Below are 18,237 nucleotides of genomic sequence, written 5' to 3'. Positions count from 1 at the left end.
ATAATCGAAAACTTAGGCAATAGAGCATCGATAGCCTAGTTACCAAGCATAAAATAGCAGTCTCCTTGGTGAAGGGGTATTGCCAAGCCAGGTGTCTCGATGTCCCACGAGATCTTGAAACCAACATGCCAGATATCGGGATCTCTGCCTTCAAGCTGAGGGTCATCCTCACTTTCCTCTTCAGGGCCTGTTGGAAGAGAAGGGAGAGATCAGAAAGGTAATGCTTCATCTAAAGTTCTGAGTTTTATAACGGTTAACTTAGGAATAACTGAATTTTAATTTTAAAAAAATCTTCATATATATTTTTAAAAACGCATTCTTTAGAATATTTTTTAAATGTCACTTATTTTTAAATCAAAAAATCTTAAAATGGTAAGGAAATAACCACGGATACCAAGGAAAACAAAAGGTTATTTTGTTCAATTCTTTGCAAAGAAATTAGAAAATCTAGATTAAATGGTTAGTTTTTAGGAATACAGTAATTACTCAAATCGACACCAGCAGAGATAGAAAAGCTAAACAAGATACAAAAGGTATAGAAGTTGTCAAAGAACGATCACTCAGGAAAACACAGGTGTACATAATTTCAAAGGAGAATTCTACCCAACAGCTAAGGAGTGGGTAACCGGTATTCCTGAAATTGTTTATGATCAGAGAAGAAAAAGTTTCCAAATTCTTTTCATGAAGATAGAATAATGTATATGAAAATCCAAAACAGAACAAAACAAAACAAAACAAAACACACACACACACAAAGACACAAATACACAAATGCTTTCAAAACACACACATACATACAGAAACCAGTCTCACATCTGAAAATCAACACAAAATTCCTAAGAACGACATAAGGGAATAGAATCCAAATCCAGCAGCATGTTAAAAGAATAACGGCCCAAGACCAAGTACAACTTATTACAGGAATACAAAGCTAGTTCAAGAAGCAAAAACTCACACTTGAAATTAATCATATTTTTAGATGAAAAAATATCACGAGTCACCAAAGACACATAAAAGTATTCAATAAAATACATCTTTTCATGATTAAAATCCCCAATAAGATAGAAATAGGTGGCTAGTTCCTTGACGGGATACTGATCTATCTCATGCCCAATGCCGGCATCATATTTTAATAGGGAAACATCAGAAACATCAGAAACTGATCTATCTCATGCCCAATGCCGGCATCATATTTTAATAGGGAAACATCAGAAACATTCCCAAAGTTAAGAATCAGAAAACGATGCCGTTTATCACCACAATGACCCATCACGGCCAACACAATGGTGCCCTTTGGAGTTGCATAACAGAGGAGTCCCGTTTAGACACAAAAACAGGTACAAGTTTTTTTAAAAGAAGAAATATTCTTTTGCAAACGACATGCTTATTTATCTGCAAATCAACCAGAAAAAATATATCCCAAGCAATAAGCAAATTAAGAAAATGCTAGCTACAAAATTGTGCACATAAAAATATCTAGTAAGATTTTTACACATGCATTCTCTATATAAAGAAAAACTTTAAAATATTATTGAAGAACACGAAAGAATATTTAAACAAAATAGTGACATATTATGTTCTTGGGAAATAAAATGAACATCCTGGAAATGGTAGTTCTCCCTAAATTCATCTATAGGACTGATAATTTTGGTGAATGGGGTTGGTAACTAGGCGAGCTGATTATACAATGTGCATAAAAACATAAACAAGCAAGCATAGCCAGGAGATTTTTTTAATATACAAAGAGCTCCTACACGTCAATAAGATAAACACCAATACTCAAACAGAAAAATGAGCAAAAGTTATTAAGACGAAACACACAAAAGCAAACGAGTTTGTAAACATATAAAAAGAGGTTCATTCAAACTTATTCACACAAGAGATTCAAATTAAAGCCCCGATAGTTTTCACCTATCAGATCAGAAAAGAGCAAACACTTAGATAAAATATGGTATTAGCAAAATGGCATGCTCAAAAACTGTGTAGAGGCCAATTTCGCAATACCTATCAAATTCCAAACGCGTAAACCCTCTGAACCTAGAGAACTCCACGATTCCACTCTCATGAATGTGTGCCAAAATTCCTACTTGCACAGGCTGTAAGACGACATTGAGCAAAGACAGGTATTGTAGCACTGTTTATAAGACCAAAAGATCACAGAGAACCTAGATGTCCATCAGTAAGTTTCTGGTGAAATAAATTATGAAATGTCCAGGCAATGAAATATTACGTAGCCACTGAAAGTTATATGCACCGATATAGAACTATGATATATTTTTAAGAGAAAAAAACTAATAGGTTATAGTTTGTGTGAAAAATACAAAGATATGTGTGTGTGTGTGCACATGCGCTCATACACTCACCTATAGTATTTCAAGAAGGATACTCACTCTCACAACTGATTTTGCTGAGAGGAGAACGTGTCTGGGGCACAGGAGTGGGAGAGACACGTAAAGGAGAAGGCACACACTATAATCTGCCTACGCTACATCCTGCAGGGACAGCCCTACATGAAAACTTGTAGAAGTTCATTTAAGACGTATCTATTGAGCACTTGCTACATAGTGAACACTGACCCAGGCAATATGGATCTATCAGCGAACGAATCCAAGAGCTGGGCCCCAGTGGAAATTCCTTTCTAGTGTAATTGGAGTGTTTGTCACGGATTCCTAGTAAGGGGACAGGTTAACTTCTATGAGACTTTAATCCACTAAGGTGCCAGTCTTCAAGGGCAGGCAGGGTCCGTTTTTCTGTTTCGTCTACAATTAGAGCCCTAGAAACTGGCACACAGAAAGCATTCGAGGAACGTCTGTACTAACTGCTTAAAGACAAAATGTTCTTCCAGGGCACGACATTCACAGTCCTTGCAGTGCTGGACGGCAGGAAAAGAAAACGTTAATTCAAGAAGAGAAGAAAATGCCGCAAATTAAATAAAATAACGTAAAAGGCATAACACTGCTAGATTAGTACAGGTCTCGATGCTAAAGACGTTGAGAGAAGAGACAGGTTCAATGGGGGTTCAAACAATCAGAGAATTCTTAGAGATCAAATTCGAAAAACAAATAAGGTTGAGACTCGCTTAGAAGGCAGAGTAAGAAGTGAGAAGACAAGAGGCAAAGTTTTATGTGACCGAAGTGAACAATAAAGCATGTTTTACTTAGGCTGCGCCAGGTACGTGCCACATCCACGACCCAGAAGTACATGCATTGCAGATGGCACACGCCCATACACAGAACCCCTAAATTCTGGACATCTTCCTCTGCAGTAACTATGCAACAAGGGTCACAGTTAATAAAAGAGAAGGGGGAAATAAAGGAACATCCCTTTATAATTATTCATTCACATTACTTTGCACAGGCATGGTGAAAAAAATCAGACCAGAAATTTAAGTTCACGGTCTCTTTAAAGAAGGAACGCTACTAAGTGACCTTTAAAGACATGTTCAACTTTGGATATTCTGTAATTCCCTGGGTTTGAATCTAAAATCTGATACTGCCATATGATCAGAATCTTATCTTTTTTCATATCTGTTATTTCTGATACATGTTTTCTCAAATATTCTAGTTAAGAGCAACTTTTAGCCAGAATAAAATTACATAGTAAAAAGCCCAAAGACACTTTCTAGGTTAATCCCAAAAACAATTTTAAGGAGAATCCTCTCAAACGGGGATGACAAATACCTTACATATCAGGGGACACAACTAGTTTATTGGCTGTGGCTTTTTTGAGCCCTGGTGGAGAATTCTGCAATTGTCTCCAGGCTTTGCAGGAAAGAATATGATCGATGACCGATGTCTGTCGGAGGCACTCGAAGGGTTAGTTAGAGACGTCAGAGCTAGATTATTTGCTATCCATGTCTGATGACACTGCCCAGGTGGTTCTTATTTATACATAATACACAGCTACACCTCAGAATGTGCAAGACCAGATTCCCAGGATCAGAGGGAGCTTGCAAAGGGATACGGCTTGAGCTGCGCTGTATTCCCTTCGCAAATCTGAATTAGTTGCCAACTGATAAAAGTACTTTGCATAAAATCAACCATTTCCAGCTGCTCTTGAATTATAATATCTGGTATCACTGAGTCAGTCACAAGTGCCTACAAGTTAGAAGTAGCTGCCCCTTTTACGCGAGGCATGCCGTGTGCTCTCTGCCAGTGGCAGTCCTGTCGGCCGCTTCATTCGTTTGGGGTACTTGCTGGCCCCTACAGCCATGGAAGTCTGTGGACTTGGCTCTAGCCCACAGTCACATCAGGCCTATCACCTGTTTTTTATAAAGTTTAACTGAAACACACTCACACCCGTTCATTCACATACCGTCCATGGCTGCTTTTATGCTTAACAGCAGGGCTGAGTAGCTAAAACATTGACCATTAAAGTCCGCAAATCCGAAAATATTTATTATCTGGCCCTTTAAAGAAAACGTCTGCCAAGCCCAGCTCTAGAGTCTTGATATTTGTGATCTGATGGCGATGTCTACTGCACATATTAGTAAAGAAGCCAAGGCTGAATAAAATAAGTGATGTAATGTGACAAACACTTGCTACTGTAATGTGCTTAACGCTAGCACACAACATAATTAATGTGAAATTATCTGATATCCAGATCAACTTCGCAAAAGAATACTGATCTGAGAATCATACGTTTATATTCGTGATACCCCAACGTTTCAGGCTGCTTCATTCTAGTGGATCCAAGTGACAAGAGATGAAGCAAGTAGCACATAAAAAAATATATATATATTTTAAGAAGTTTTTTCCTATGTCCCTCTCTGGTCAAATCAACTTAACATTTTTAAAAAAATGATTTTAAGCTATAAAGAACAGTTTTCAGGAGGTTTCAATACTGCTGAGTGTGGTTATCCTAATAAGTGATCATCTTTACGGGCTAACAGGCCGCTTGACTGTTTCCCCCACCAATTTTCATCCTAGCACGCTTCTCAATGTGGCACCAATAAAGTCCTGAACGACAAACAGAGACAGTAATTGCAATCAGTGTTTCCTGATGTCTCCCATAAATCCAGCACCTTTGAAATGTGCTCATTAAAATAATGTTTTGCTGAAGGTTTGTTTCCCCCTTGGGCTGGCTAGGGAGGAGGGAAGCTGTAAGTCTGATAAATTTTTTATTGCATAAGTATAGTGTTCCTCACTTTCTCAATAAAATCAACTTGTAATTATCTATAGCAACTGTGAGTGGTTGCTCTCGCCCTGTGTTATTTGGGAAACAAGCAGAGGCAATGGGCTTGGACGTGCCTTTAACCCTCAGTCACAGTCAAAGGATTTTAAGAGTTTCCGTGTGTGCAGTGCATCCCCAGCTCCCGCTCGCCAAACTGTTAGAAGAGGTGACAAAATACAGAAGGATGCAGAGTGTAAATGTAACGTTTAAATGTCTAACTCTCCCCGCCCAAATTAGCCAGTTTGATTTTTATGCTAAATAGTTTTAGAAAAACTTAACTCCATTTAATAAGAAGAAATATTTTGTTCAAATTTTTAAAGCAACATGCAACCACTGTTACGTAGAAACAAAGACACAAGCCTGAGCATGAAGGAAGAGATGACAGTTCTGATCTAATAAAACACATCACTTGAAATTTTGTGTCACATTTGATAATATACACCATTAATATTGTATGTCGATAATTTCCCTGATATGTAAGTACATATTCATCATCACCACCAAATTAAAAAACAGCCCCTTTTCTTTGGCCGAGTGCTAAGATTTCTAAGACTCTGGCCCTGCAAATTATTTTCCCTGCTCCTTCAACCCCACACCAAGAGAGGTTTAAGTAGCAGGTCCCTTCCTATCCATGTCAGAGATCTTGAGACAGGAAAAATACAGAAGTTGCAGACGGCCAGCTGGCCTACGAAGGCCAGCGATGCTTCTTCCTCTGTCCAGCACTGATCCATGACATTGCGGTGTCTGGGGTGGGGAGGGAGACAGAAGGTAAAAGGGGAAGGTATGAGGCTGCGAAGACACAGTCCAGGAGGGAAATGGCTGGTGGGTGTATAAGAACAAAAGGGATTCTGAGCTGCAACAGTATCACATGAATGACGTGGATTTGCAAGAGGCTAGAGAGGTGGACAGAGGCCAGGACACGGAGGGCTCTGTGGACCACGTAAGGTATCCAGACTTCTACTGAGGGCACTGATGGATACTCAAGCCTTTTTCATAGGTCAGACCTTTTGTTCAGATCATCCCTCTGGAAGGTAGAAGCTTCTATGTGCAGACTTAGCATAATTTTTCTGGACAGGTTTCCAAAGTAATGGGAAATGGTGTAAGCCAAAGACGAAGAAAGCTCAGGCACGGAGAAGCCTCTATGTCCTACAAGGCAGAAACGCTCTCCTTGCTGGCTGTGAGGAACAAGGAACCAAGCCTGCTGCTGACATCGACCCTCTTCCTTCTCGGCCATGAGGAATAAATGGTCTGAAAAAATGGAGAATTCAGACAAATTTGAAGGAAAAAAGAAAAACCTCATCAGTCCCAGCTCAGAATCCATAACAAGAAGCTGCTCTCAGATGCCTCAAAACAAGCAACGCAGGACAAACGTCTTCCCTTGACAGAGAAAAATAACTGTAGAATTAATTATAAGTTTTCTGGGATTTCAGGAGAAATGCTGAAAACTCCTCACCGAAAAAATCTAAAGCCCTTCAACATGATGTCTTGCTCTGTCAGCTTTCAGATTAAGCATTTGGAAAAAAAAAAAAAATGGATTTAAGATATAAATATTCATATACACTGGAGAACCTCATTACACCATGTTTCATGCACTTGGTAGAAAAAAATGAAAGTGAGAAAGGAGAGAAAAATTGCTCTGGGGGCTCTTAGCTGAAGCTTCAAAACCACTACATTATCTAAAGTAAAATGTGAAACGAGGGAAGGAAGCAGAGATACTTCTCAAACAATACAACCTCCAAACCAGAGCTTCTAACAATGGAGGCTGCGGTTCCTTGGGCAACCTCAGGAAAGGGCAAAGACGGTCACAGGTACCTACAGAGACCTTTATGATGTTCGTAAGTGACAGAGAAGACCAGAACCCAACTGGGCTCATCAAAAGAAGGTATTTATTCATCAGCTTCGGGCAAAGCTTTATCCAGACTTCAGAGTACATGTCTAGTTTCTCTCCCTAAAACTCATGAAAAAGAAAGAGGGTGGCCACAGAAGCTCGGGGGACGCCATTCAGAGGCCATACCAAGTTGGTTTGCCTCAAGAGAGAAAAGCGACCACTCAAGCAGAGCCAAAAATGAAGGGCAAGAAACTGGACATGGATCATAGTACTACTGTTCAAACGAGGTCCACTTGAAGCCAATGGGACCTCTGGTCTTAGTAGTAAGTGAGATAATTCCTCATCTTTTTAAATTAAGCCTATTTAGCTCAGATATTGGCTATCTGAAATCAAAAGGATCCTAACTCTAAGCAGAGACCGTCGTCACAGAAACCATTACTGGACAGTGACCACAACGTAGCCGAATAGCACACACCGCCCAACAACAAACAATACTTATAGATTCGGGGCAACAAATACTGATTTTCCATTATATGCTGACATAAAGAAAGCGCGAGACGTGAAGCACGCCTTCAAAGAGCCTACGATTCTAACTCACATGTGAGTAAAACTAACATATGGCCTTAGCAATCAAGAGAATGGTTACTGCTTGGGGAAAGAATACTTTGGAAGGAAGCATTTCTAGAGTGTTAATGTTTTACTTATCGATCTGGGTGCTGGTTACACAGATATGTTCACGTTGTGACAATTCGTCAAGCTGAACGTTAATCTCTATGTTATATTTCAGTACCTAAAAAAATTTCAATAGACCAGCTGGAGATAATGTTAAGGATATCTCTCAGAGAAGATTAAAAAATACGAAAATATTGAAAATAAGAGAATACATAAGAAAATTAGAGGAATGGTCCATGAGATTCAACAACCAAACCACAGAGATTCTAGAGAGAAAATATGAGAGGAAGAAATAACTAACAAAATAATTCAAGAAAATGCCCCACACTGAAGGTCATGGGGTTTTTGGACTGAAAGGATCTACCAAATGCCAATATAATGAATGAAAAAACTTCACTGTGAAATTATGAAACATTAGGAGAAAAAACCTAACAAAAAATAGTCACATGAAGGATAAGAAAACACTCAGAACTCTCGACATAAGCATTGGAAGATGAAAGATTTTGATGCAATTCCCTCCGAAGAAAATCTGAAAGAAAAATTATTTCCTGTCAAGATTTCTACACCTGAAGTGTCGATGCATGTTAAGATGGAATAAAACTAATTTAAGATATTCAAAGCCTCAAAATTTAAGCACCTAAGCACCCTTTCTCAAAACACGATTATAGGGTATGCTCCATCGAAATAAAGAAACAAGTCAGGAAAGAGAGAGAGACGTGGGGTGCAGGGATCTGAATCACCAATAAAGCAGATGAAGGGAATCTACTGGGTACCACAAAACGGGACACTGCACTTGTCTCCTCTGACGAGCCACCCCAGACTTCAGATCCCACAACAAAAAAAGGCATAGAAGGTAACCAGTCCAGATTGGAGCAGATCTGAAGACTCTAGAAGCTATTTCTTCAAGAAAATGAAATTAACAGAATATCCGATGGTTCTGACGCTCATGAGAGATCTAGATAATGAGTAGAGAGCATAGGATTTAATTGGCTATAACTATACAGAACGCTACTCAGACGAAAAACGAGAGCATTATTAAGGAAAAAACAAAAAGTTGTAAAGAAAAGGAAAGCTCATCAACGTTTATCACAAGCCTCTGAACAGCATTTTCACAGACATGATAACTCTAACGGCTGAATGCTGACATGACCGAAATCACAAGGTACCTGTAACAGGACTTCGGGGAATCTAAAGAGTGTGCCTGCATAGGCCGACAAGGAGAGAAAAGAGAGCTGAGCACATCCTCGCTTTCCACATCAGGACGCCGATAAATAAGGCCGGAAACAACGTAAGTAGGTTATTGACTATCAGAAGCATTACCTGAAAGAGTAAAACGATTGCCTCTGGGGTGATGAACTGGGGAGAAAAGGCATAGATTACTGCTGTTTTTTCTTGACAGACCTCACAGAAATACTTGACTTTTAAAAATCAGATGAATGTCTAACTTTAATAAAAACTAAAACTAATGTTTACTGAAGACTCACTATGTGCTGAACACTGTTACGTGCTTAGCACTTCACACGTATTTAATCCTCACAATCCTGAGGTGGGATTCACCTGGTTCTTATCGCTATTTACAAATAAGAAAACTGAGGGAGGAAGAATTTCACTGGCCTAAGGTCCCACAGCTAATTAGTATCGATATGACAGACGTCATTCGACAGTACAGAATTAAATTGCCCAACTGATGCCACAGACGATCAAGCTTGTTCGGCTCCACTTTGTCCTCATATCTCCTGCTCATCAAATCCATCGTTAAAAATTCAGCCATTCTTGGAGAAAATATATTTGCAAATCATGTATCTGATAAGAGATTAATATCCACAATATATAAAGAACTCCTATAACTCAGTGAAAAAAAAAAATTTTTTTTCAAAAATGGGTAAAGGACTAGAATAGACATTTCTCCAAAGAAAATACACGAATGACCAATAAGCGCATGAAAACATGCTCAAAATCAGTAATCATCAGGGAAACGCAATGAGAAACAACTTCGCACCCATTAGCATAACTATTATTTACTAAAACACACATACATACCTATGTACGTGTACACACACACACACAGAAAACAAGTGTTGGCACAGATATGGAGTAACCGGACCCTGTGCACTGTCGATGGAAATGTAAAATGGAACAATCGTTGTAGAAAACAGAAGAGTTTGCTTTTTGTACATATAATTAAACAAATAAAAATTAAAAATTAAACATATAATTACTACTTGATCGAGCAATCTCACTTCAGCGTACATGCTCAAAAGAATTAAAACCAGGGGCTCGAATAGATATCTGTACGGTGTTCATTGCAGCATTATTCACAATAGCCAAGAGAGAGAAACAAACCAAATGTCCATCGATGGACAAATGGATAAACAAAATATGGCATATACATACAGTGGAATTTTATTTATCCTTAAAAAGAAATAAAATTCTGATACATGCTACAAAATGTGGATGGACCTCGAAGACATGATAAGTGAAATAAGCCCTACACAAAAGGACAAACACCTTATAATTCCACTTATATGAGGGACCTAGAGCAGTCAAATACAGACACAGAAGGTAGAACAGTGGTCACACCAGGGGCTGGGGGAGGGGAACAGAGAGTATTTAATGGGGACAGTTACAATTTGTGAAGATGAAAACGTTCTGAGGATGAATGGTGGTGATATTTGCATGACGTGAATGTAGTATTTAAGGCCACTAAACTGTACATTTAAAAATGGTTAAAATGGTATATTTTACCACAATAAAAAAGAGAGAGAAAAAAAAGAATAAACCATCGATACACACAATGATATGGATGAATCTCCAAATACTTATGCTAAGATAAATATGAAATTATACAATACGGACTGTTTTTTGGGGAGGGAAGCCAGATCCTTCCCCCCCAAAAAACAATCCGTATTGTATAATTTCATATTTAGCTAAAATTCTAGAAAATGCAATCTAATCTAGAGTGACAGAAAGCAGATCAGTGGCTGCCTGAGGCAAGAAGAGGAAGAGGCAAGTGGGGGTCAGAAAGAGGGGTGACCAAGGGGCACGAGGAAACTTCTGGGGGTAATGGATATATGTGCTCACTATCTTGATTGTGGTGATGGTTTCGCAGATGTGTTAAAACGTATGAAACTGTAAACTTTAAATATCTGCAGTTTACTGCATGGAAATGACACCCCAGTAAAGCTATCTAGGTATAAAGCTACTCATTTCAAAATAAAGATTTAATAACTGTAGGAAGAAATTTCCATCCTTAAGTGAATTCACTTTTTCCCAAGTCCAAGACATAAATGGGAATCCCTGCTAAAACCTGTTGTTGTTGATATGCATTATATATGTCCTGGAGTAACGAGCAATTGCCAGCAAAACTAGAAGAGGAAGATCAACTACTCTATTTACCCATGGTTCTCCCAAGCCATTCCTGATTAAAAATTGTACCATTTCGATCTTCCTACTGGAGATATCTGTTTAACTAGAACTTTTGTGAAGCCAATGAGTTTAGTACATAGTGACACGTATCCTATACGAATTACTTCTCAATGACCTCTGCTCACAGAAATAAACCAAAGAGGGATGACTGACTCATAAATCTACATGAAGATTTATTTCACTGGGAAAAGGTACTGAGAGCCAAGTCTCGAAAGCTCTTTAGCTTTACTTGAATTTAATTTCGGCAGCAAGTCATCACCTCTCTTCTGAACTCTCGATGCATCGTACATAAACCTTTCCTGTGGCACGTAACGCTCCCGTCACTAAGGAACTATGTGACCTTGGATAAGTCACTTCCATTCTCCTAACCTCATGTTTTCATCTGTGAAATGAGAGGCTTGAACGAGGCCAGGAGAACACACTTCACTTCACCTGTGCTCTCAAGGCAAAAATGGCCTTTATTTGATTTACCTTCGGAGGCTCCATACTATCTAGAACTAATTGAACTTCGCTTAGCAAATGCTCAACAAACAAGTTCAAGGACACAAACAACAGTACAGTTGTCTGAAATGTCCACTCTTTGCTCCATTTTAAGCCCGAACATGATTTTAACCCAAATGGCTCTCTTCGAGTCCACCTTTACCATATCTCTCACAGGAACATAAGGAAGCCAGAGAAATAAACCTATAATTTGTCACCTGGAAGAAGATGCTTGGAAAAAACGCACGCACCAAAAAGTTTCAAGGGACATGCTTTGTAAGTAAACCCTCTGACCCAACATCACGCACGCAGCCAGAGACCGAGAGAAAGGTTCCATTTCACAGAACAAGCTAAGCTAATGCGGTCCCGTCATCTGCGAGTCCGTGTAGACAGCTACAGCAGATGCCGTGGGGAGAAGTGGGGTGGCGGGAAGCGAGGGGATCAGGATCTGCAAGGAAGAGCAAGCAGGACGTTCCCTTACGCCTCTGCACATCAAAAATCCCCAGTCGCGGAGGTGGCTGCACCGCGGGCAGAGGAGGTAACTGCTCATGCGGCATTCGGCCTTAGCTTTTAGGACTCGGGAGCCAGAATGTCTGGGGTTCAAACCCTAGCTCAACTGATGAAGAGCTGTATAACTGGAAAGGCTCATCATCCTTCTGGGCCTCAGTTTCCTCACCTGTAAAACGAGGATAACAGTAGCATTTTATTCATGGGCTTTTTGAAAAATTAAATAACTTAATATGTGTAAAAGGCTTATGTCAGTGGCTGGCACATAGTAGGTGCTCAATAAAGGACAGCTCCCAGTATCGCTATTATTATTAGCCAGACTTCTGGGAATATTGGGGCTAAGAAAACAAAGGACTTATACCCCTCTTACAGATTCAAATAATCCTGCCGTTCCCCGCTCCCCGCAGGTGATAACTGCAAGGCTCAACCCTTACATATTTATGTGTATTTGCATACTTTATCAGTCTTAACTACTCCTGACCACAGAAACTATTCATTAAAATTTTTAATTCCTTTCAGAAAGATATTCTAGATTTCGAAAACTACTTGCTCGCCCGCTCTCTGGGAGGACAATAGGACTATTAAACTGCAGGGCCGAGAGAACCTGCGCGCACAAAGACACCTTTGTAGCGGCCTCAGCTGTCACATTCCGCTGAGCGTCGCCTCCTTAAGAGAGAAACCAACGAACTCCACTGCGGGTTCCCATCAGAGTTCTTGGATGTGATCATTCTTAAACCCTGGCCAGGCTTTATTAAAGATCAGAGGATCTCGGTTCTTTCCATTAGGACAGCGTCAAATCCCCTTCAAGCAATTTTCTTAGGTCAGCAGCGGTATTCGAGATGCCAGAGAAACCGGTGAAATTTCCAGGCACTGAACTCCTTCCTCGTTTAGGGCAGAAGACATAAGTTAGAAAATATCTCGGCTACCCTGGGGAAATTTTCTGACTCGGGGGAAACGGTAAGAAGTTTCAAGAGAACCATGTAAATTTCTTTTTGAAATCCATTTTCCAAAACAGTCATTTGAGTCAAGAAAGGAATAACGACAGCAAAAAAACAATCCAGTTGAAAAACTAGTTGTTGGACAACAGTCACCCTTGAAAGTGCCAGTGCATTTTCTGATGGGAAATCGAGATACTCTGGTTTTGTGAGTACTTGTAATAAACAAGCAGATGAGACAAGCGGGCGGGAGACACAATCCCGTGTCTGGTACTCCCCTTATCAAATGATCAGGCAAAAAAGAAGTCAGCAGTGATCACTGCCGTCCTCTGCATTTTCACCTGTCTTTCTCGTGTGCCACTTCTGAAAAGCAATGGGGATCCTGTACGCACAGAAACTAAACAACAGAAGCAGGAAAATTTGAGTCGGCCATAAAGAAAGGTAGCCTGTGACCGCTGTTCCAAAGGGATCGGGTTTCAGAAAGGTCAAGAAGCAGTCCACCACAGCCACCCTGGAAGGTCTGAGGGCGCAGAGCCCACGGCGGGAGGAGGAGTTCCCTGACTCTGCCCACACCCACCCCCCGACTGCTTCGGGCGGGGACGCGCCACGGTCACACCGCACCAAGCCAAGGCCAAGTCCGTATCTGACCGATCGCTCCCAAGGAGACAGCGATGTCAACCACTGTAAAACAGTTCGGCGAGACTGGAAATGCGCGCCTGTGGGAACCTGGGACGATTCGCTGGACTTCTGCTTTCCTGGCCCCTTGACCAGCGAGGTCATTAAGGCGACGGCGCCTCCTACCCTGCGCTCCAGAGCAAGGCGGTGGCCGCGCGAAGCTGTCCGGATGCTGCTCGCCCAGGCCCGGGACGGACAAAAGGACAGAGCACTTGCACGTGACCACATCGGTCTCCGCACGGCGTGCCCGGGAGCACGGCGAGGCCAGAAAGAGGCATATTCTGCAGCAATGCGGCTGTGGCGAAGCCGACAGGGACACGCGACACCCGTGCACGGACACGGACATAGACAGAGACACAGAGACACAGACACAGACAGACACAGAGACACAGACAGAGACACAGAGACAGAGACAGAGAGACAGAGACACAGACAGAGACAGAACACAGAGACACAGACTGGAGACACAGACACAGACAGAGACACAGACACAGACAGACACAGAGACACAGAGACAGACACAGAGACAGAGAAACAGACAGAGGCGCAGACACAGACACAGAGGCGCAGACACAGGGACAGAGGCGCAGACACAGGGACACACGCGCGCGGCCCTGGCCGGCCGTGTCGCCTTCGGGGCTGCTGCTCCGGGGGGCGCACTGTACCTTCGAAGCTGTGGCTGTACACGGCCACCGCGGACCTCTCCACCAGGTTTTCGTCGTGGTGCCAGCTCACGGCCATTTTCCCCATGCCGAAATAGGGTTCCTCCTTCAGGTATGGCATTTTCTGCGGGTCCATGAAATTCAGCAGAGTCACGTTGTACGCAGACCTGGTCTTAATGTCCGCTTCGTCCTGCCCCTCGAAGGCCCCCACGCCGACCCTGGGGAAGTCGGGGCCGATGCACAGCGGCACGGCGTCGACATCCGCCTTCTCTCTGGCCGCGAGCTCCCCCCACGCCCGGGCCGTCTCGCCCCGCAGGTGGTCGTTGAGCTTGAGGAAGGTCTGACACGCGGCAGCTATTTCGGCCCCCTGGTAGTTCGTCGTGGAACCCTTCACGGGCCAGGGTACCGTGAAGAGCCTGGTGTTCAGGTACTTGTAGGTGCAGCCGGGGTTCCCGATGAGGATGCGAGACACCGGGGTGAGCACATCTTTGCCTTGGACCCTCACCAGGTCCCGAAACAGGCAGCCGTGCTTGTGCAGGCTGAGAAAGGCGGCCTGCACCTCTTGATGGAGCGTCTCGGGCACACTGCCGGCCTCGCGCAGGATTAGTTTAGGGTACTTCAGCTGCCACTAAAACAAAACCAGAGCGAAAATATGTGTTTATGGATGGCGTTCATTTTATTATTTCCAAAAGTAGGTATCTTTGTGAGCATTAGGGGAGGAAAAAAAAATTAAGAAAACACAACTGGCCGGTGGTATTTCTTAAAAGGATTCATCTCTCTCCAGCCTAAAATAGGAGACCAAATAAAACAAATGTCATCAACTCTCCAGGCAAGATTTTCAAATCCAAGCTCAATTAACGGTCCTTAACAATAATAATGTGGGCTTTGATTTCTCAGGCTCCCTCTGTGGCCACTTCTCCCCACTCTGAATCTGTCTCTCAACCTTTGAGCCTCCAGAAAACACAATTTTATTAACTGACTGCATACCATCTACGTACCAAGTACTTACTATGTGCCTTGCACTATTCTAAATGATCGATACACACTGACTCGCTCACTGCTCACAACTTCATATGGTGGTACTACCCTGGTCTCGTTTATAGAGGAGAATACTGAAGAAAACTTACCCGAAGTCACAGAGCTGATAAATATTGGAGCTGGAAGTTGAAGCTCCAGAAAAAAAAGCTCCAGAGCATGTATCTTTAACCACTAGGCTGCACTGCCTCTCGACGAACTGGTTTCCCCTTCAATGTTTTCACTGAAAGAGAAATCACTTCTCTTTGGAAGACAGACACGAAGCTCCATGAACACACAGCCATGACAGTTTTGTTCACAACTATAATACTAGTGTCTAGAATGTACTCACTGAATTTTAAAGGAAGGAAGGAAGGAAGGGAGGGAATGAGGGAGGGAGGGAGGCAGGCAGGTGTGGGGTAGTCTCTGCAATTCGGAAAGTTGCAATAATCCCACTGGTGTCCCTGTGAGAGAGCATTGGAAGATAATTCTGTATGGAAACTCGTGAATTTACTGACGCAATTAAGGGCTGCCTCGCCTTTCGGCCACCACGTCTGGCTCCTAGGACCTGACATATGAATCAGTATCAAGCCAGAGTTCCCCGATTCCATACAATAAAACTGACTTCCTTTTAAAATCAAAGCACAGGATTTTACTTTTACCCCATAAAGTTTAATTCAACTGGTTGCGTCTTAGTATTGCGTTGCCATCATTTTTTGACATACAGTCCTTCCATATCTTCATTCAATAATTACTATCTACATGATAAACAGGGCGAGACCATTTATTCTTCCAAACAAATGTCTACAGAGCACCTACAAAATACTAGACAGAGAGTAGGTTCCTGCCCTCAAGGAACTTTATTTATTTACCAAATCAGGTAAATAAATAAAGAAAAGTAATCCCAAACTGTGTTGAGCACTAAGCCAGAAACAAATCAGTAGGCAAGCTGTCATTAGTGTAGGACAGACTCTCTGAGGAGCTGGCATTTAAGCCGAGATCTTCAGGGAAAAAAGGCAGCAGCCACGTGACGAACTAGGGACTAAAGATACAAAGGCGCTGAGAACAGAGACCAGCCTATTCTAGAGACAAAAAGAAGGCCAGTTTTACTAGAGCAAAAAAAAGCCAAAGGCAGAGTGACGGGACATGAGGATGAAGAGGAAGGCAGAGGCCGGACGGCACCAAACCTGGGAGGTCCAAGTGAGGACTCCGGATGTGACCGTGAGCGCACTGGAGGACTGTCAGGGAAGAGCAATTTGATTTTCATGGACACAAATCACTCTTGGTTAAAATACCGGGCAGGGACTGGAGAGAGGCGAATATGAAAGCAGACTATCCTGTGAGGGACTATTACAGCCATCCAGGAGGAAAGCGATGATGGTCTGGATGAGAGACAGAGACCGACGAACAGAGAAAACACGCACTTAATAGGCAGAGCAAAAGCATGTGCTTACGGATTAGATGTGAGGGATAAAGAAAGGAAAGAAGTTATGAGTGACTTCCAAATTTCTGGAGTTAATAAACGAATAAATGATTCACCATCTTTTGAAATAAGAGAGACTGGGGCAAAACAGAAGTGGTAGGTGGACGAACAGAGAGGAAGGAGGAAGCCTGTTTTGGAGCTGCAGCCGTTCAGACACCGATGAAATCCTCGGGGGGGAAATAGGGAGGAGGGAACATCCCCAGCGCAGAGGAGACAGTGGAGCTGGGGGGTCGAGGTGGGAGCTGTCAGCCCACGACTGGTTTTTAAAGGCCTGGAAATTAAGAAGATCTCCTAGGGAAACGCCACAAATACAGAAGGGAGCCCCAAGCCAATCCCTGGGTCACGGAAGAAGGCTTAGCAGAGGAGACCAAGCAGAAAAACCAGGAGAGCATTTTAATGCATAAGTCAAAAGAGAAGAGCATTTCAAAGACAGGACAGTCGACTACGCCAACTGCCCCTGCGAGGCAGCGTGACACGAGGACAGGAATCATCCACTAGGTCTGGCGGCCTGGAAATCGCTGGTGACGATGACAAGAGCGATTTCTGCAGCGTTGACGGGGATGGAAGTCAGACGAGCGGAGGCCGATGAGGGAAAGAGGGGAAGCGGAGAGGCCCGGAGTGATTCTGCAGCGAAGGAGAAGGGGACCACGGGGCTGCCGACGAAGGGGAACGCTGGACCGAGGGACAGTGTGACAGCAGGAGCGGCGGAGCGCACCAGAGTCTGCCGGCATACTCGGGGGAACGACACGAGAGGAAGAGGTTGCCGTGGCCGGAGAGGGGGTGACCGACCGCGGGTGCGACGTCCTGGAGCGTCGAGAACGGCGGCCTCCCACGCGAGGTGGATGAGCCCCGGGACACGTGTAGGGAATCCGCTAGAGTTGGGGGTCGGGGGACGGCTAAGCAGCACCGTTTTATTTTTGACTTAAAAAAGAAAGAAAGAAATCCAGCTTTACTAAAATAGTTGCGTACAGACACGTGGGACTGCAGCATGTGTGCCGTGAGCTGCAGTGACTGCGTATCACCTCGAGAAAGCCTGCTGTGCACGTACCCGGCCCAGCTGCACGCTCAGCGACACCGCGTTGGGACGTCGCAATTGGCCACGGTGGAGAATTTACACCACAGAAACCAGGAAATTCTAAACATCAAGGCTGTTTTGCTCCCCCACAGAGGCAACTCTTAAACACTGAGTGGGCTCACCACTGCTGACGCTCAAAGTCGGTCACTGCCAGAAGTACGTGATCAAAAACGTTTGGAAAGGAGAAATGATACTTCCGGTATTGGAACGGGCTAGGAGGAGAAAGAAGATACACATTCGTGACATATTCGGAAATTTGAAAACAGTCAAGGACAGAGCGCCAGGGTTCTAAGGGGTGGGGAGAGGGG

At 43.0% G+C, this 18,237-nt stretch overlaps 1 protein-coding gene across 9 annotated transcripts in view; it reads right to left on the bottom strand.

Annotated features, from left to right (window-relative positions):
• FTO (FTO alpha-ketoglutarate dependent dioxygenase) overlaps positions 1 to 18,237 on the bottom strand; it is a 325,863-nt gene that overhangs the window by 217,056 nt on the left and 90,570 nt on the right. For all 9 annotated transcript variants that reach the window (XM_039880895.1, XM_039880891.1, XM_039880896.1 and 6 more), the window contains exons 4-5: positions 14,361 to 14,985; positions 44 to 187 (exon numbers count right to left, since the gene is read on the bottom strand). In XM_039880895.1, coding sequence (XP_039736829.1) covers positions 44 to 187; positions 14,361 to 14,985 — 769 coding nt within the window. The remainder of the gene's footprint in view (positions 1 to 43; positions 188 to 14,360; positions 14,986 to 18,237) is intronic.

This window comes from Pteropus medius, unplaced genomic scaffold (assembly GCF_902729225.1).
Source record: "Pteropus medius unplaced genomic scaffold, Ma_sr-lr_union100, whole genome shotgun sequence".
Classification (NCBI taxonomy): domain Eukaryota; kingdom Metazoa; phylum Chordata; class Mammalia; order Chiroptera; family Pteropodidae; genus Pteropus; species Pteropus medius.
The sequence above is the reverse complement of the archived record's forward strand: the minus strand, read 5'-3'. Positions and strand labels throughout refer to the sequence as shown.